This window comes from Centropristis striata, chromosome 5, assembly GCF_030273125.1.
Source record: "Centropristis striata isolate RG_2023a ecotype Rhode Island chromosome 5, C.striata_1.0, whole genome shotgun sequence".
NCBI classification, from domain to species: Eukaryota; Metazoa; Chordata; class Actinopteri; order Perciformes; family Serranidae; genus Centropristis; species Centropristis striata.
This window is the reverse complement of record NC_081521.1, coordinates 41,337,855-41,359,068: the sequence shown is the minus strand read 5'-3', so window position 1 is coordinate 41,359,068 and position 21,214 is coordinate 41,337,855. Positions and strand designations below refer to the sequence as shown.

The 21,214-nt window shown below is 38.7% G+C and overlaps 1 protein-coding gene and 2 long non-coding RNA genes across 5 annotated transcripts in view; 2 read left to right on the top strand and 1 right to left on the bottom strand.

The window, feature by feature from the left end:
* LOC131972142 (uncharacterized) overlaps positions 1-21,214 on the top strand; it is a 39,701-nt gene that overhangs the window by 1,104 nt on the left and 17,383 nt on the right. For all 3 annotated transcript variants that reach the window (XR_009394436.1, XM_059333919.1, XM_059333920.1), the window contains exons 2-3: positions 1,409-1,567; positions 19,304-19,462. Coding sequence is in view for 2 of the 3 variants with exons in the window: in XM_059333919.1 (XP_059189902.1) it covers positions 1,409-1,567; positions 19,304-19,462 (318 nt within the window). In the remaining variant the exon portion in view is untranslated. The remainder of the gene's footprint in view (positions 1-1,408; positions 1,568-19,303; positions 19,463-21,214) is intronic.
* Positions 11,272-13,330, top strand: LOC131972158 (uncharacterized). The gene is made up of 4 exons (XR_009394438.1): positions 11,272-11,365; positions 11,683-11,737; positions 11,848-12,015; positions 13,052-13,330. It is a non-coding gene; the product is annotated as an uncharacterized LOC131972158 (long non-coding RNA).
* Positions 16,407-19,562, bottom strand: LOC131972157 (uncharacterized). Its single transcript, XR_009394437.1, has 3 exons — positions 19,320-19,562; positions 18,435-18,496; positions 16,407-16,575 (listed from the first exon to the last, which is right to left on the bottom strand). It is a non-coding gene; the product is annotated as an uncharacterized LOC131972157 (long non-coding RNA).

Here is a 21,214-nt window from a genome sequence, read left to right as displayed (position 1 = left end):
GAGCTCCAGAGGTGGACTGGAATTTCTGGCCTCGAACAGAAAGCATTTTTGGCAAAACCATAATACCTATCACTGATCCGACTGATCACTGATCCGACTGATCACTGATCACTTTGAGCGTCCTGAGTTCTTCGAGAACGTCTACATATGTTTTTTTTTAAGAAAAATGAAAAAATGGCTTTGTTAGAGCGATCTAAAGTAACTGTTCGATTTCCCTTTTTCCGAAATCTTCCTGCGTTTTTAATATGGGACCCAATGAGGCTGTTGGTGGTTTTGGTGGCGCATCTCTGCATCATACGCCCAAACTATAACTCTGACAGCTTTACCAGAGGATTGTGAGTGAGAAGACAAATTTTCCTACATTTCTATGCATAAATTATTTCTGTAGAGTGGAATTTGCGGCCTGGAGCGCAGTTTTCAAATTTGTTTTTTGACAGTTTTACCTCTCCCTCTACACATTCCGTACAATACACACCCATTATAATCTCAGAATTTCTCCAAAAATGATCATGGTCATTGAACAGGGATTGATAAAAAACTATATGACCTATTGAAACGTGGATTAATACACCGATACACAAGACTTGTGTCTACTGTTTAAAGTTTAAATGGAGTCTCTAGGTGAAATTATGCCGGAGAAGTAGACATTTAAACATCTCCAATTATTGTTCTTTTTCGCTCATTTTTTGTCGGCCGTCCCATTCATTTCAATGCAAAATTTTGAGCAGTTTTTCGCGACTTATGTCACGAAAAATTTGTATTCTGTAGAGAAAAGTAATAGCACACCAATCCTGATCAAACCGCACGTTTTGATATATAATTTGTCCTGCAACTCTTTAAGTTGTAGGACTAGTAGCAGGACGAAAAGCGTCCGGAAGAGGAAGAAGAAGAAATCCACAGCATAACAGTAGTGCTCGGTGCGATTGCCCTGAGGCCCTAATTAACTGAGCTCTATCCGGTGATGTAAAATTGCTGTTTTTGTCGAGTCTGGTTTCTGTTAGTCTGGTGTGTTTGAAGAAAGCATAGATAACAGCTTCAGTTCCCGTCAGAAAGAGCTGCCTGTCCGCGTGGTAAAAAGGAGAAAATATTATGAATACAGCTAACATTTAAACTAATATTGATATTTTTAGTTGTCTAAAATCTGTTTATCTGCAGCCCTGTCCCCAGAAAAACATATCACTTTCTTCAAAGCAACCAGACTCCTTTGACAAAAGCTGTAATTTTAACAGACAGAACACAGGCGTTGTTGTTTGTGGGTTTGGCTGTGGATAATGATTTATATGTAGCTAACACCATCATCCACAAACCTACATCAGGTCACGTGGGTGTAAGTTTCCATGAAAATGACAATGATAATACACTAATTGTGTGTGTGTCTCTTTCTCTTTCTGTGTGTGTGTTTGTTTAGATTGCACAAGACTTACTGTGTGACAGTGACTGACACGGGGACTACAGACATGACGGCCATGACAACATCTCCCACAGACATTCCACCAGGTGTGATCCTGGTTTCGCCCGCTGCAGCCGAGAACACGCTGCGGCTGGATGACGAGGAGAGAGCAGACAGGTAAGACACTCAACCTGCCTGCAGACAGAAGTTTATGATGTCTTCCAGAAGATGTGAACACTTTTTCTGTGTTATTTCACAAATATCCAACAACAGAAGTGATCAATGTGGCTGCATGAGTTCTTGCAGAGCAGAAACATGTCTAGGTAGCAAAACTAATCACAGCACAGAATGCCTTGCTGTGGACATCATGTTAGGTCCGATCTCATAGTCACACAATACCATAAAGAAATTAACTGGGCTCTATCCGGTGATGTAAAATTGCGGTTTTTGTTTGAAGAAAGCATAGATAACAGCTTCAGTTCCCGTCAGAAAGAGCTGTCTGTCCGCGAGGCAAAAAGGATAAAATATTATGAATACAGCTAACATTTAAACTAATATTGACATTTTTTAGTTGTCTAAAATCTGTTTATCTGCAGCCCTGTCCCCAGAAAAACATATCACTTTCTTCAAAGCAACCAGACTCCTTTGACAAAAGCTGTAATTTTAACAGACAGAACACAGGAGTCGTTGTTTGTGGGTTTGGCTGTGGATAATGATTTATATGTAGCTAACACCATCATCCACAAACCTACATCAGGTCACGTGGGGGGAGATGTCATGATAATGACAGGAATAATACAATAACTGTGTGTGTGTGTGTGTGTGTGTCTCTCTCTCTCTCTCTCTCTTTCTGTGTGTGTGTGTGTGTGTGTGTGTGTGTTTAGATTGCCGGTTGGACTTTACACAACCTACTCTGTGAAAGTGCCGGACAGAGACACAATGGACAGAGTTACGACAGACAGAGACAAAACGGACAGGACACATGGTGAGGAACATAAACAGTCACTTTTTCTTGAGTCTTCTGTTCATTTAAAGGACGTTTGAGGTGTTAACACTTTGATTTTTACAGACGGTGCCAGGACCCAGAAGAAGTCAGAGCAGAAGAAGAAGAACTGCATCCTTCGACTCTTCTCCTGGATGAAGAAGACCTTCTGCCCCTGCTGCACCGCCACCGTCCACCCGTATGACCAGGACTACTAAGACAGAGAGGGACACAAGTGAAGCTCTGTGGAGGTTTTTTGTTAAAAACCTCCACAGAGCTTCAGCAGGGCAGCACTATGGGCACGGCAGGAGGTGCTGACCCTCCTCCTCCTGTCTGTGGAGAATCTTTTCTCTCCCAATGACTACATGGGTTTTCTCCGGGTACTCCGGTTTCCTCCCACACTCCCAATACATTTTAGACTAAAAAAAATTGCAAAAACTCCACCATTTATTATAGAAAGACACTGTAAAAACAGATATTATTATTAATATTATTATGGAGTTTGAACTTTAGGACAGACACGACGGACAGAGACAAAACGGACAGGACACATGGTGAGAAACATAAACAATCACTTCTTCTTGTGTCTTCTGTTCATTTGAAGGATGTTTGAGGTGTTTAACACTTTCATTTACAGACAGCGCCAGCACCTAGAAGAAGTCGGAGCAGAAGAAGAAGAAGAACTGCATCCGTCGACTCCTCCTGGATGAAGAAGACCTTCGGCTCCTGCTGCACCATCCACCCGTATGACCAAGATGACTAAGACGACGACGGACGCAAGTGAAGCTCTGTGGAGGTTTTTAACTAACAACCTCCACAGAGCTTCAGCAGGGCAGCACTATGGGCACGGCAGGAGGTGCTGACCCTCCTCCTGTGGAGAATCTTTTCTCTCCCGGTGACTGCGTGGGTTTACTCCGGGTACTCCGGTTTCCTCCCACACTCCTAATACATTTTACACTCTGAACCCCACCATGCCAAAACAATTGCAAAAACTCCACCATTTATCATAGAAAGAAACTGCAAAAACAGACATTATAGAGCTGAACTTTTAAACAGTCCTCATAGGTTACAAAAAGGTTCCATTAGAGAAAGTAAAAAAGCAACTTAAAATTGTGATATTCCAGTCAAAATCACTTTTTTTCTTACTGTCTCAATAAAAAAGCTGTAATTGATTCTGATGGGACGAATGGTCACGTGACAAATATGAATCCCAGTTAGTTTATGTTAGAGAAAGTAACTAAAACTAAAACTTAACTAAAACAACGTAACTAAAACTTAAAATTGTGATATTTCAGTTAAAATTACTTAATTTTTCCTGTCTCTTTTAAAAGCCATAATTAATTCTGCTGAGACAAATGGTCACGTGACAAATATGAATCCCACCTTACAACCAGTAGGATTGAAATGTACGTTTTTCTTTAAGATGTACCCAAATATACATTGTTTATCGTAGGAAGACAGAGGCGGGAAAATGGAATAGTTCAATATGTAGAAAGCACTTGGAAAATGGTTAGAATGCATTTTTTAAATTGTAGTTACATGCAAGATCACATTGAGTAAAATGTAAAAAGAGAAAAAAACGCGTCTTAAAGTGGCTCGTTGGGGTTCAGAGGTTTAAAATGTCACCAATTTTGATCGGGAACAAATACAATTTGAAAATAAATACTGACTGAACTTGAATGGAATAACTGCTCATGCTTCTTACTGTACATGCTGTATATAATATTCTGTGTAGAATGTGTGACTATAGAAAATTGTACAAAGATACATAATGTGTTACCTGATGAACTTCATGGAATGTATGCTCTCTCTGAATTTGATACCAGCTATATGTTCCAAAAAAGAGCAACAAAAAGTTTGCACAGGTTAACAGGTGAACTGGCAGCAGGAGCTATACTCGTATCATCAGGTCACGAAGGCTCAACTGTTCAGCAGCAAGATGGAGCAGACGGAAAATAATCCAACAGTTTATGATCAATGTTTTAAGAATAATGTTTGTCAACACACAGCTGCAGAGAATTTATGTTAACTTGAGATGCAGCACTGTGTGTCACGATGTTCTCCTCTTAAATCTGTTAATAATAACGTATTACTTAAAAATATTAAAGTTTATCAGGGTTTATGATATGATAATTTCAAGTTCATTCTAAAAGATTTTTTTGCACCAACCTTTTGGTTGTTACCATTTCTGACACAAATTGAGAGTTGATTCAATTCTTACCAAACATAATTACACTGGCAATAATACTGCATTGTATTCAAATTAAGCAAAATTGATATTCCTGTATTATTCAAGAAAAACGTCAAACAGCCTGCTGGTACAAAAAGGGCGGCTTCCTCCTGCCTCTCTCGCATTATGAAGGCAGAAGTTGCAGGCAGGGCTCTGTCATGCTTCTGGGTTGTGAGACAGCATCTCTTGCTGTCCCAGTCCCAGCTCCAGCAGGGTAGAAGAGCTATGCAGTTACAGCAGTAATACTCGCAGCTTCCTGAGTTAACATGCTGTGTGGGGAACCCGTGCTGAGCACAGACGTCGGCTAACAGCGGGCAAGAACATGCTTTTCCAACCTGCCGGTACAAAAGGGAAAATAATTCTGTTCGCTTGTTGACCATCCGTAACACCCTGATCTGCTTGGGGACGCTTACTGGGGATTTCCACCGGGCGCGCTACAGCCGCGGAACAGCAGCAGCCATATACACGCGAGATAACGAGAACACGCGATAATCCTGAACATACGGGAGACCGCGAGATCCCGTGATAAACTGTGTGTATAAAGTAAACCACAAAAACAACCAACAGCTTACTTTGCTTCTCTGACGTGGAAGATCTGTTGATCTGACCATCTATCCTTATAAAAGATAGATAGATAGATAGATAGATAGATATACTTTATTTATCCCAAGCTGGGAAATTACAGCGTAGCAGCAGCATTACACACAGAGACAATAACAGCACAATTAAATAAAAAGAACAACCTAGGCATACTTCAAGCAATAAAATATAAAAATACAATAAAAATAAAGTGTCTAAAGAAGAGTATGTAAAACAATGTGTTATGTCATAAATGATTGTATGCTGTTCCACTTCAACAATCAGTCTCTTGTCGTCCGTGTCGCCGATCCTCTGAGATCCTTTGATTGATTGGTTGCTGATCTGGTGCCTCGGTCTAAACATAATGTTGATGTGAAGTAGTTTTAGGCTGCATGAACTGCGTTGATTCTGAGTCGGACATCGGTTTAGCAGCGACTCGCGGAGAAAATAGAAATGCTACCTAATGCTCGCGGAGAGCCGCGGCTGAGACGTTGCTGAAACGTTCCGCATTGGGCCCGGTGGAAATGCTCTCATTGATTAGAGTGGCAGCGATCAGCAACAGCGACCGCGGGCTGCGCAGCCGTTCCGCGGCTGTAACACCGTAACGTGTGGTGGGCAGCTGTGCTGAGCGCTGACATAAAGTCGGCTTACAGCAGGCAGGAACATGCTTCTTCAACCTGCCAATGTTTCTATGTGACTCCGTGCTGACCGCGGACCTAGTTGGCTAACAGCGGATGTCTTCCAGCTCTCACAGTGCCAGCTGGAGGCAGGGAAATCTGCCACCACCTGACGCAGTGTCAAGGGTCTACGCCTGGACTGCAGGAAGAGCAAGCTTCAGCCTTCCTAGCTACACTCAAAAAAATAATTAAGCCAAAAATGTGGACTTTATGTAATTTAATTACATGTAAATTTTCCATGTAATTTTGTTACATACGTTGAATTTAAAAGGTCAAATTAAATGCAATGTTTTCCTTTCATTTAAAAGTAACATAAATAAATTAAATAACGTTAATGCAAATTACATAAATTTAATGTGTAAATTTACTTAAAGTTTATATATACTTTTACATAAACCTTATGAGTTTCTTTATTAACATTAAGCACCAAATTGGGGCAACAAATTACCGTTTAAGGAACACATATTCAACATTAATAAGTTGCTTATTATCATGCAAATAAGTAACATATTGGCTCTTAATGAGTCATTATTCAGTAGTTAATAATGCCTTATTCTGCATGGCCTTATTATACAACCAGTAAGACATTAACTAAGAGTTTTCCCTCTATTACCTCAGAATTATTGCTTATTAGTAGTAATCAAGGAAGGTTTTTTATATGAGTTATGATCTTAATAAGCTTTACTTCGTATGGACTTTATAAGTCTCTTTAACTTTATATGTAATATTGAATGAACTCATAAGGTTTATGTAAAAGTATACGTAAATTTTAAGTAAATCTACACATTAAGTTTACGTAGAAATTTGCATTTAACGTTATTTAATTTATCTATATTACTTTTTAATGAAAGAAAAACATTGAATTTAATTTGACCTTTTACATTCAACGTATGTAACAAAGTTACATGGAAAATTTACATGTAATTAAATTACATAAAGTCCACATTTTTGGCTTAATAATTTTTTTGAGTGTAGACTCTCAGTTCTACTGGAGGTCCCCTGAAGGCTCCACAGGGCCCTCCACTGGTCAGTCCACAAAGGTTGTGGGGTCAACGAACAGTGGTCCGGAGCCTGGCTGAGTTGAGAGCTGTGTTTCTTGCACTCAAATAGTTCCTGCCAAGACTGAGGGCTCACAATGGGACTGTCAGAACCGACAGCACAGTGGCAGCTGCCTGTATCAACAGACAGGGGGGCATGGGCTCCCCGATCCCATGCAGGATGGCAACCTTTCTATGGCAGTGGGCTCACCCCCTCTTTGCTCGCTCAAAGCTGTGCATGTGCCGGGCCCGTTGAACAGGGCTACCAAGTCCACCAACATGCCATCAAGGGGGTCCAGGACTGGGGGTAAAGCAGTTCGCCTTGGTGGCAGGCGGCAATCTCCGTGTCTGAGCATGGAGGCCACCAGGAAGTGCATAAAGCCTGCAATTCACCGAAAATTCCAGTAGGGGGTGCTAAGTTTGGCTGCAAAAGAAATCTGCCCATTCATTTCAGTGCTAAATTTGAAAACTTCTCACTTGATTTATTACCTCAGAAAAATTTTTCAATGGTCTCAATCGCTAGTAAAAAATCTTCTTCAAGACAATTTGATGTCAATAGTTCTAATAATGGCCCCATTTAGAAGAAAACAGAAGATAAAGAATCGTATGATTTGGGACGGGGCTACCTTTGATTGACAGGTCACTAACAAGGCGAGCCTTCACCAGGAGAGAAGCAGAGCAATGCGTATCCACGGCAACGTGTCAGTAAAGTTATATATAACGTTATATAGATAGAAAAGAGGACGTTTAGCGGTTTGGTCTCATAACTTTGACCCTTTCACACTATATTTTCACTTAATGACAGTTTATTTGAACGTTTTGTTCATTAAATGTCTTGTTCAGCGTTTGGTTGGACTAACCAACTGCTCAGTTTTCTGAGGTAAGTAACGTACATTTTGTTTTTGTTTTTTTGCTAGCCAAAACTAACATCCCAGTTAATGCTCCAGTTAATGCTAACATGAATTAGCAGCGGCTTCTCTCAGTCAGGTTGAGGTGTAGAGATGCATGTAGTCAGTGTCGTCAGATCCCTCGCGCTCCGCCACAGTCCAATTATGGTCTGCTCCGTGTATCGGAAACATGATGGCGGTCCACAAACCAATGGGTGACGTCACGGTGACTACGTCCATTATTTATATACGGTCTATGGTTGGTGGACACGCACTGAATAAGGGTGGTTATGTTACAGGCTTCAAGCATGAGTAACCTGTTAACAGATAAATATGCCTGTATAGATTCAGGAAAAGGAGAGACAGGATTCATTAGTTGTGTTCGTTCAGCAGGCTGTCCTCTGTCTATTAACAGAATTTATAACTCTCTTGTCTTCTTCTCATTTAAACAAATTTCACATCTTTTTCAATTTGGTTATTTCACTAATTTACCATTCGCACTGCAATTCAAAAGGATATTTTTAATAACTGAGATCTCATATTATATCTCACGAATTTACAAATCGGTTTTTAAGTCACACAGCACTGACTATTACCAACATTGTTGTAATCTTAATGTGTTTTATGACATTTACTAGCTGTTGTTAAGCATATTAACTTGCTTTTCTTTTTATCCTACATCACAGTTTAACAAACTTAATAAAAAAATACATTCTTACATTACAAATACACACTTTTATCTATTATAGCACAAATGTCAAGGAGCTGCAGTAGAAATAAATAAAAATACGACATCACGGCCGCCATCTTGTGACTTCGTTTACATGGAAAACTCTGCTGCAGTGTACAGGAGTTTCTAACCCAAATAAAACACTAATTTTCTTCCTCAAACTTTCTCAGATAGTGTTCCAAATAGTTCTAAAGTGCTTAGAAACATATTTTGGTGTAAAACAGCGACTACTAACCTCTCTAGATTCAGGAAAAGGAGAGAAAGGACTCATTAGTTGTGTTGGTTCAGCAGGCCGTTGGTACAACCAGCGCTGACTCAAACGATACTCCCCCTTGTGGCGGAAGTGCATAATTACAACTTTCAAAAGTATAAACTGAAAATACATGTAAACCTGGTCTCTTTCACAAGAAATACATAATAATGTAATGATCACATTTCAACCACAACCATTGTGACCCTACATTTGTTGGGTTTGTTGGGTTTGCTGCAGCCACTTGGTCATCCCAGTCCATATTTTCCAAGTTTTACCTGCTTAACCCATAAGAACCCAGACCAAGTAATCCTTAAAGGAAAATTATGGGGGGCATACCACATAGAACACATTTATCTACCCCTAAATGTCAAAGATCTGTGATGTGACATATATATGTTACATTGGGCATTTATGTTTATGTTTCTTAATTCAAAATAAAATAAAAACTACACACATTTTCAGAAATACAAATTTGCCTTTTTCTCTGCATCTCCACAACATATATTAAAATTGTGACATTTATAGTGCTGTTTAACAATAAATTATTATTTTTTTAATGTCAGGACTTTTATATGCAATGAACATGAATGCAAAATGTCGTACTACACTGAAAAAAATGATTTTGTGGTGTAGTAATATTGATTAGGTTAACTGTCACAATTTTTATTTTCTAATTGTAAGTATCAGTGAGAACTGGAATTATTCAAGTAAATCTATATATGTCATTAATGTAATAAATAAACAGTGTGGGAAGAGTAAGTTTTATTATATATTTTCACATAATATTCAAAGGTTTCATGTCATTGCACATTAACTTAGAAATATTAAGTAAGTTTTAATAGTGTTTCATGTTATGAATCCGCACATGCGCCTTGTGACCATGCTCGCCTCCAGGACGCATGCGCGTCTTTGACCGCCAAAACACATGAAGACGGTGACGGCGGTCAGGTTTAATGGCGGCAGGAGCGGCTAAATCACCTTGAAGGTAAGTCATTCAGGGGGTTTCCTGCATATGAAAAGTTCAAATATAATATGATGATAATATAAAATGTAACATGACCATACTTGCCATTACCATAGGCTACATGTTGTAGCGTAATTTTAATATGGTCACTAAACGCAAAGTCCCTGTGGACTTTGGTGGTGCACCCCCGGGGGTACAACAGTCGACCTTGCTGTTCCGATAATATAATACATCCATGTGCTGTTCCCTGGGTAAGTGCACGAGTTGTGAGCTCCACTATCGTTTTTGATAATTATCTTAAGTTTATACAAAAGGAGTGGTTTGTTTTGTGTTTATGAAACGTGTAGCTCCCGGACGGTCTAGCAAGTTCTTTTAATGTGAAGTTGACGGTGGTTTTCATAACAATATAGGATATAATGTGGCCGGACATGTTTAGGGCTGCAACGAGTGGCATATTTAACTATCTGAAGGTTCGGGGTCACTACTCGAGTAGTACTGGAGTACTCTTTTGTCGACTGGGGGCGGGGGGCACTTGTTAACCGGCGCATCCAGTGTTTGGCATTATTAATAGCCTCGCCTGAATCTCTCTCTCCCTCGCGCTGGCGTAACGTTACACAAACACAGGCACATGGACGGGTCGCGTAGCAACGATAATAAACAAATAAATCGCGCTAATGTGTTGAGGTTGCAGATTGTCCACGGGGGAGGGTGGGGTACTCCGAGTTCCGTACGGTATCCGAGTGGAGTACTACATTGTACTACATTTCTGTTTGTGTTTACCCACATGTCCTATTTTATCTCTGTCCTTACTTCATGTTTCTGCTGCTCTTTAAATTATGTGCAGTGAGAAGTTGTTTACAGACAGTGGAGCTTAACTTACAAGAAAGTTTGGTTAAAAAAAAATTCACCCAGTTTATCATGCTAAATATGATTTTATTTATTGTTATTTCAGATTTGTTCCTTACTGTGGCTGTATTTTTTTTATACCACATATTAAAATACTTTGTGTCATATTTCAACTAAAAGGACCAACAGAATGCACCTAGGATAGGCCACTTGTTGAAATCATGAGTTTTCCATCTTTTTGTGTTGTTATAGAACTACTGATTAGCATTGAGTATCTGAAATTGAGATTAATTTGTGGGAATTTGAAAAAAATATTTGTGATCTATTAAAAAAACATTTGCTGTGATAATTTGCTTCCATATGCTTCCAAAGGACCATCACCTTATTTGGAGGCCTTTATTTCTAATGCTCTACTACTTTTTTGAGGAGAGGAACAGAATCACAGTGGCAAAAATGCAGGATTTTCTTGATGTAGCCTAATTTACCTTGCTGAAATGGTTCCAATTCTGTATGAAAGATGTGTAATTTTTATTTTTAAGTAAGAGCGATATTTTAAAATATTTTGAAAGCATATTATCAAAATGACATGGGTTTGACAATGGTACAGTTTATTTTGGTTACATGATTCTGTAGTTTTAATGAAGTATTCTGTAGTTTTAATGTCTTATCTTGTCTATGTTTTTTTTTTGTCCTTAAGCCCAAACCACCAACTTTCTGCTGTTGACACAGTGCCCTCTCAAGCAGCAACTACAGCAAGCAGTGTCACAAGCAACGTCATCTGGCTATTCAGGTAAAAAAAAAAAAAAGTAAAATATAATTTTAAAAAATGTGTAGTGCTTTGCACTTAATAAGTTGAAAGAGGTTTACCATCATCACAGAACATATACTATTCCAAATTAAAATGAAGCAGAATATGTTTTAAATTTTGAAGTTATGTGCTGCGCCGCATAAAATGTAATGGATACAAAAGTTGAAAGGACAATCTAATGTTGTATATATTCTAGTGATATGAATATAGCCCAATAAATGCTGCTTCTCCATTGTCCTTGGTATTCAAGTAACTTTGAGTATGATGCATTAATCATTTGATTTCTTTGTATTTTACAGCCTCCACCAGGAAAGTTCTCCTGCAGCAGTATTTGATTTGAACGGCTAATGTAAGGTAAATCTAAAACCCTAGGTACCTATCATTATTAGTTTTAAGTGACTTTTATACTGATATGAAAATCTAGTTCTAATCAGGTTTCATTTATTTCTGTGTGTATTTTCCAGATTCCAAAAAGATGAAATGGTCTTGTAAAACGTGTATATTTGAGGCTGACACACGGACAGAACTGTTGAAACACTACAGACTAAGACATGGAATGGTTAGCCGTGGCCAGATGCGCCCTGATGGAATTCCTGGGGGAGTCTTCAGGGGAACTCATCAAGGACTACAAGGTAAATTCAAACATTTTCAGATCACAATGTTCACTTGAGTACATTATATTGTATTCTTATTCACTTCCCCTTTAAATACAACCTGCTTAAACCGTAAAATAATTGTTAGAAAATTCCCATTTTTGAAAATGGAGCTTTTATTGGTCCCTTTGAAAAATGTATTTTCAAATATTTTCCAAAAATGTTTAATATTTCTGTTTGTTTTTTAACAAACAAAAATGTCATATGGAAGCCCATTTCCACCAATAAAAAAAAAAATAGATAAGAAGAAGAAATCCCCATGGCAAGTCATGATAATGAGATTTAAAAAAAAAAAGTCATAATAAAAAGTCATAATTATTCAGTTCAATTACTTTGGCTCCCTTTGTGGTTCACAACTTTTTATTTTGCATGCTGGTTGGCCTGAAAACAGTTTCTGTCCTTGGTCAGGCAAAAACAAACAAATGTTGAGCATTCTTGTGTGATGTATCAATATGATAAAAAAAAAAAGAATCACAGAACTAAAATTGAAATCTAAATTCACCAAAATATGTTTACTTGAATGGTAAAAAATTGTATATTGCTTGATGAAATTTTGTTTAATGCATGAAAAGCAAAAAATTAAAACATGAAAAACAGTGAAATTTGGGGTAACGATTGTCTCTCCTCGCTTCTCTTTTCTCCTGTCTCCTCCCCTCCTTTCTCCTCTTCTCTCCTCTCCTTGATTCTCTCTCCTCTGCTTTCCTCTCCCATTTTCTCTCTTCTCCTCTGTCCTCTTACCTCCCCCCTTCTCTCTTCTCCTCTCCTCTGCGTGCTACATGCACATCTGTATTATTCAGTGTTTCCCATAATGAGACAGGAAATAAAGTTCAGGAATCACTGGAGTTGTGCATAAGGTCCATAAGGCCTGATTTACTACAGGTTGTTTGTGAATGTAAAAGCGATGGCAAACTTAAGCTGTTATCGAAATATTGATATTTTTGACAGTAGTCTGTAACTTGAATAAAAAATTAAGCTCTACTATGCACCTGAACATGGATCCACATATATTTTACAGGGTATCAGCAGAGAGGCAGCTCAAGAGGACCAGGCTGAGCAAGTCCTGAGGATCTGTGTCTACCACACAGGAGAAGAAGATGAAGGTGCATTCGACGCTGATGTGTCGATTGTGGTTGAAGGGACTGAGGTACTTGACAACTGTGGAAGTGTTGCAAAGGCCTGTCTCCTGCTGATGGGCATTGCTTATGCCATGAACTTGAGTTACCTACCAAAAATGAAGTGCACTTTTGAAGTGTTCCAGAAGCTTCTTCTAGAGCTTGATGTCCTTAAGCTATGTTTTATTGAAAAACATATTTTTTCACAGAAAAATAAACCATTCATTAAAGTCATTGTTTCAATACACAAAAACATTAAGAACAAATTTAGGCAATTTAAACTGCAGAAATTATGTAAAATGCTGTGTAAATGTTACTTACATATAGTCCATAAATAAAACTTAAAAAGGTATTTAAAATGACCTTGAAAGGCCATTGATTTTAGGTGAGATTTTTACAGTCAGAGTCTGAGTAAAACTTACAAAGAAGGAGAGAGTAAAATTCAATGTCCATATTAATAATAATCAGTAAATTACCTGAGGTTTGCTAGTAAAAGTAACTTATATCCTGCAAGTAAGATTTACTTGATGATCGCCCTTGTAGAATTTACTTACAATTTCTAAGTGCAAAAACTTTCCTAGGTTTTCCTAAGTAAATAACACTTTTTTTTTTCAGTGTAGGCTAGATATGTCAAACAAACAGTGGCTTGGTTTGAGACCGAAAAACAATGTCAGGACAAAAACATCGCAGTAGTTTTCCTCATGGAGATTTTAGTTTTTGAGTTTTTAAATAGCCTTTTTTTAATTCAAAGACCGGTTTATTCCTTTAAAAAAATGATTTTTAACTCACTATGAGTTAGCTGTTACTGGAGAAAAATGTCACTATAAATATATGTTAAAAACAATGGACATAGTGTGTTTTTACCTAAAATGAATTTTAAATGTGTAATGAATCTGCCACAGGAACATGTGAAAATTCACTTTTTCAGTTGTTATTTTGACAAGACAAATACACTTTGTAAGAGTTTCGCTGTTTGCGGTAAAACTGTAGAAATACTCTGTTACAAGTAAAAGTCCTGCATTCAAATATAACTCAAGTAATATTACAAAAGTATGAGCAACAAAATAAACTTAAAGGAGGATTTATTAGATTGTGAGTCTGAGAAAGTGGAAAAAACAAACTGTATCTCTGAATAATATCCTTAACCTTTAAATGACACATTCTGGCTGTTCTGTGGGAAAATATTTTGATAATTAATGTCATATTTTTCACAGTTTTTATTGAAAACATCTGATTTAGTGTGTGTGCATGTGTGTTTAGAATGTTCCCTGTAGAACTGAAGAACTCATAAAGAATTCTAGAACTCTTCACATCATATTTGAAAATCAACAACATCTGTAGAATATCTTCATTAGACGGACATCGGCTGAACTGACAACACCTCTAGTGTTATATAATATTAGTATAGATTATTATAACTGCGGTTAAACAAGTAAGTATTCTTCCTTTCTTTCTCTCTCTGTAGCTGACATTAACACCTGTTTCTTCTCTTTTTTTCAGCTTAGTTAGAAAGTGATCAACAAAGAAAAATGGCAGAAAGTAGTTTCGAGTTATCATTTTCTTCTTCTGCCCGTGATGCAAACGAGCTGCCCACTGACTTCAAGTTCATGAAGCTTCTGGGAGCGGGCACTTTTGGAAAAGTGGTGAGGTGTTTGAAGAAAGACACCAATCAGACCGTGGCTGTTAAGATCCCCAAGTTTCTGGAAGAAGACAGCACTGAGGTGAGACACTCATTACAGAAATATAAGTAGTAGTAATTAGTCTTGTCAGGAAGTGCTATTACATATTATATTCATAGTTTTTTGAGGTGTAAACCCTTTGGTTACTCACTGATTCAGCCAAACATCTGAAAAAAAAAGGTTAATTATTTATTATTCATATCAATATTAATTTACTGATACGTCTCATTGTATTTAAGTGGTTGAATGTAACGTGTTGTATTGTATCTGTTATATTTTTCTGTCATATATATATATTATGATTTTATAACATATTCCAACTTTATCTACTTTTAAGCATTTTATTGTCATTATTAATGCATCTTGTTTTGTAGTTTTATCTAATTCTTTATTTAGTTCTATTTTACTCAGTTTTACTCTTCTTATAGCTCTGAAATGTTTTTTTTTATTTTAATTCTTTTTTATCATTTTTAATGATTGGTGTACACTGGTCTGTAGTTTTTAAAAACCTTTTGTGTTTTTCTGTTTTTTATAGTTGACACCTGCTCTGTCTTATTTACTTCTGTATGAAAGGTGTTAATAAAGTTTGATGGTTTGATTTACTTACAAACATTTACTTTTTTAAAAATCAGTGGTAATTTTGAAGGACTTGTACTTCAAATCATTTCACTTCATATCAGTTATATGTTATTTATTGACATGCATCATTGTATTTCAGTGGTCAAATTTAATTTATTTTGTTTTATCTGCTGTGTTTTTCTGCCATTTTATATTTTTCATCACTCATCTATTTTACGATCCAACTGTATCTACTTTTTTGTCTTTTATTACATTATTATTGATTCATGTTTTCTATTGTTTGTCTAACTCTTTAATTTAGATTCAATTTTTACACAGTTTTACTTTTCTTAAAGCCCTTAAATGTTTTTATAATTTTTATTGACTGGTGTCAAGCCTTTGCGTTTTCCTGTGGTTTTAATGGTCCACACTTGTTCTGTCTGTACATTACTAAAATGTAATTATTTTTCTGTCAATGGGCAACTTGACTTTTGACTTGTTTTGTCTAATAAAGTTTAATTGTTTGGTTTACTCGAACACTTACTATTTAAAGATCATTGGTGGACATAATATTTAGTGTAATTTTGAAGTACTTATAGCTGCTACACTCCAAATCCAAGAGAAAAATATTGTATTCCTTATTTCTCTACATTTATCTGATAGCAAGTTACTTTTCATGTTCAAATTACTACAAAAGTTAATGTATTATTATGCATTAAACTACCCAGCAGTATATTAAGTAATTAAAATGAGCTGTAACCAGGGTGGGAATTGCCCCGCACGTTGGCCTTGATGCCCTGTGAAAAAATGTTCAATTTACGGCCAAGGCGGCCTTAGCGCCCCGTCAAAGTTCCAGTAACACAACGCTCGTGACGCGTGGTGGGCTTATGGAATTATACATTCCATGCTCATTTGAATACTCATTAAATTAACTTGAGACCAAAGCTCTCAGATAAATGTAGTGAAGTCAAGGTTATTAATCATTTCCCAGAACAGAAATCCTCACCTCTCTCTGTGTGTGTCTGCAGGTTTCCACAATGGAAAAGTTAATGTGCCAGAAACTGGACCAGTCCAACATCATCCAGTTCTTAGGCTGGTTTGATACCAGTGTTGGGAAGGCCATGGTGTTCGAGTCTCTCGACATCAGCTTGGAGGACTTCATCCGAACGGGAAAATGTCTCCCCATGCAGCTGAGTGATGTCAGTTTTATTATCCAGCAGGTAAGAACACACACAAACTCTGAAATACACTACAATATATCAATATCTGAAATACACAGAGATAATGCAATGTTTCTCAAAATAGCTGCTGCATAAGAATAACAGTGCATGATTATTATTTGACTATTTATTTATTATTTTTTAACTATTTGGTTGTTTTAATTCTTTGTTATGTATCTGTGGACATTTTGTGTTATTTCTGAAAAAATATTTCTTTCTTATATTTCTAATTTTCATTCATTCATTAACCTTATCTGCTTATCCGCACTCCGGTTGCGGAGGGCTGGAGCCGATCCCAGCTGACATTGGGCGAGAGGCGGGTTACACCCTGGACTGGTCCCCGGTCCATCGCAGGGCTTATATAATATAGATAAATAAATATAATTTATGATAAGAACACTTTAAACCATCGTACTTCCTCTGACACGCGTCCTTTTTGTCCTCACAGCTCGCCACGGCGTTTGACGCTCTAAAGGGCATCGGGCTGATTCACACTGACTTGAAACTCGACAACATAATGATGGTGGATCACACGAAACGACCTTTCGGGGTCAAACTAATCGACTTCGGCCTGACCATGCACCGGTCAAAGGCCAAGCAGGGGACGACCATGCAGGTGGTTCCTTACAGGTAAGACTGAGTTATCATCAGAAGAGAGCGAGCTGTCAGTCTGCACACCGTCTGCTCCGTTAGTTTGGATCCTTGAAATGTGGCCACGTCCTTCATTGTGCTGTTCTTTCACATTCAGGGCTCTAGAAATAATGTTGGGCCTCCCGTTCTCTGAGGCCATCGACATGTGGTCGCTGGGTTGCGTGATGGCCGTTCTGCTTTACGGCAAGGAGCTCTTCTCAGCAGACACCGAGTATGAAGCAGTAAGTCATCCATTGGAGCTGGACTCCACTCCGTCCCTGTTCTCCTCAACAGACTATTCATTCACAGCTTTAAGTTTTCTTTCAGTGTCACAGCAGGATTTAGTTTGATGTTTAGTCATGTAAAGAACATTTAGAGCAAAAGAGAAAAGTTGTTGCATGTGGTGCTGATGTGATGTTTTCTGTCCAGCTGCATGAAATCACTGCTCTCCTGGGTGTACCACCGGACCATCTACTAGAAAAGGGACGCAAGACTGGGAAATATTTCACCAAGTCTGAATGCAACACCTGGAGACTGAAGGTACCACAATAAAGTCATTTCATCTCTCCTTAGCATGTCGACACGTCTCAAGATTTATCAATCTTTTAGAGGAATATTCATGCTGATTATCTTCTTTCAGACCCATCAGGAGTATTGGCAGGGACACGCAAACTCTCATCCACAGTACCAGCCAAAGGTGCGCTTCAGTCTGGACAAACTCAGGAGGGTGAGTGTGAAGCAGCTGCTGCTTTTTATCGTTTTGTTTTTTTTCATAAATCATTTGGATGACTTAACTGAGAGTTTGTTTCTTGAACCAGGCGCATCTGGAGAGTATTGACAAGTGCGAGGCCCTGCGGACAGGATGGGCCGTCGACCTACTAGAGGCCATGCTGAGCCTGGACGAGGCCAAGAGGATCACTCCCAGCCAAATACTCACTCATCCGTTTATCACCAGAGGAATATACAGCCACCTGTAAGTGTGTGTGTGTGTGTGTGTGTGTGTGTGTGTGTGTGTGTGTGTGTGTGTTTGACACAATTTAGTGACTGATTGGGTTATGGTGCATTAGGGTGAGATAGTGCAAGCAAAAACATTGTTTTTTCAGGCACTGTTTCTTTATGGCACTGTTTCTTTCAGGCACTGTTTCCTTAAGGCACTGTTTCTTTACTGTTTCTTTAAGTTAAAAAATGACTCTCTTCACCTGTAGTGTCATTAAAGTCCTGTTTCCTGTTCCCAACCCAGAATCAAGAAGAAGAAGTTCACCTGGAAGACACAGAGAACCACACAGGATCAAACAGAGGTTCCAGCAGGTGTGATCCTGGTCTGTCCTGCAGCAGCTGAAAACAGGCTGCCGCAGGACGGACCAGGTGGGATACTCCCAAAGGAGAACATTCCAGCAGGTGGTACCCTTAAGGAGAACATTCCAGCAGGTGGTACCCTTAAGGAGAACATTCCAGCAGGTGGTATTCTTAAGGAGAACATTCCAGCAGGTGTGATCCTGGTCCGTCCTGCAGCAGCTGAAAACAGGCTGCTGCAGGACGGACCAGGTGGGATACTCCCAAAGGAGGACATTCCAGCAGGTGGTACCCTTAAGGAAAACATTCCAGCAGGTGTGATCCTGGTGCGTCCTGCAGCAGCTGAAAACAGGCTGCTGCAGGACGGACCAGGTGAGATACTACTTGAGGAGGACATCAGGTAAGATTATCTTCTCTCAGAAAAAAAGGTGTTTCTTTAAAGAGGTCACGACAGCAACAGGGACAATACCCTAACTCCGTGTTTGTTTGTGAGTAAGTGAGGAGCCTCCTATTAATCCACCCTGACTGGTGGATAGAGTGATATATTACTATCTTCCAAGTCACTGGACTCCTTTGACAAAAGCAGTAATTTTAGCAGACAGAACACAGGAGTCGTTGTTTGTGGGATTGGCTGTGGATAATGATTTATATGTAGCTAACACCATCATCCACAAACCTACATCAGGTCACGTGGGTGTAAGTTTCCATGAAAATGACAAGAATAATACACTAACTGTGTGTGTCTCTTTCTCTTTCTGTGTGTGTGTTTGTTTAGATTGCACAAGACTTACTGTGTGACAGTGACTGACACGGGGACTACAGACATGACGGCCATGACAACATCTCCCACAGACATTCCACCAGGTGTGATCCTGGTTTCGCCCGCTGCAGCCGAGAACACGCTGCAGCTGGATGAGGAGGAGAGAGCAGACAGGTAAGACACTCAACCTGCCTGCAGACAGGAGTTTATGATGTCTTCCAGAAGATGTGAACATTTGCCTTTCTGTGGACATCATGTTAGGTCCGATCTCATAGTCACACAATACCATAAAGAAACTAGAAAATTTCCTTTGGGGAAATTTTGAAAGGGCCACGGGGGCTACTGCCGGTGTGTGTACACTATGATGAGACTCTTCAGAGATTTCAAACTATGACCTTTAACCTCAAAATGTGTGTGTGTGTGGCGAAAATCGCATAAAGTTACGTGTGTGTGTGTGTGTGTAGCGAAAATTGTATGAAGTTATGTGTGTGTGTGTGTGTGTGTGTGTAATTAAAATCACATAAAGTTACCTGTGTGTGTGTGTGTGCGCGTGTGTTTGAAGCATGTGTATGCATGTGTGAGGAGTGTGAGCGCTTACGCACGTGTGTGTGTGTGTGTGTGTATCTGTAACTGTAATCACATCAAAGATCAAAGGCAATCAGATCAAAGCAATCAACAGAATTAACTGACACCTGCCAGTGACAGCAGCCAGAGGTGAACAGAGGTCCAGAGGTGGACTGGAATTTCTGGCCTCGAACAGAAAGCATTTTTGGCAAAACCATAATACCTATCACTGATCCGACTTCACTTTGAGCGTCCTGAGTTCTTCCTGAACCTCTACATATGTTTTTTTTTTAAGAAAAATGAAAAAATGGCTTTGTTAGAGCGATCTAAAGAAACTGTTCGATTTCCCTTATTCCGAAATCTTCCTGCGTTTTTAATATGGGACCCAATGAGGCTGTTGGTGGTTTTGGTGGCGCATCTCTGCATCGTACGCCCAAACTATAACTCTGACAGCTTTACCAGAGGATTGTGAGTGAGAAGACAAATTTTCCTACATTTCTATGTATAAATTATTTCTGTAGAGTGGAATTTGCGGCCTGGAGCGCAGTTTTCAAATTTATTTTTTGACAGTTTTACCTCTCCCTCTACACTCTGAGCGATGATGTCACACACTGTGACACGAACATTCCGTGCAATACACACCCATTATAATCTCAGAATTTCTCCAAAAATGATCATGGTCATTGAACAGGGATTGATAAAAAAACTATATGACCTATCGAAACATGGATTAATACACCGATACACAAGACTTGTGTCTACTGTTTAAAGTTTAAATGGAGTCTCTAGGTGAAATTATGCCGGAGAAGTAGACATTTAAAAATCTCCAATTATTGTTCTTTTTCGCTCATTTTTTGTCGGCCGTCCCATTCATTTCAATGCAAAATTTTGCACGTTTTGATATATAATTTGTCCTGCAACTCTTTAAGTTGTAGGACTAGTAGCAGGACGAAAAGCGTCCGGAAGAGGAAGAAGAAGAAATCCACAGTATAACAGTAGTGCTCGGTGCGATTGCCCTGAGGCCCTAATTAACTGAGCTCTATCCGGTGATGTAAAATTGCGGTTTTTGTTTGAAGAAAGCATAGATAACAGCTTCAGTTCCCTTCAGAAAGAGCTGTCTGTCCGCGTGGTAAAAAGGAGAAAATATTATGAATACAGCTAACATTTAAACTAATATTGATCTTTTTAGTTGTCTAAAATCTGTTTATCTGCAGCCCTGTCCCCAGAAAAACATATCACTTTCTTCAAAGCAACCAGACTCCTTTGACAAAAGCTGTAATTTTAACAGACAGAACACAGGCGTTGTTGTTTGTGGGTTTGGCTGTAGATAATGATTTATATGTAGCTAACACCATCATCCAC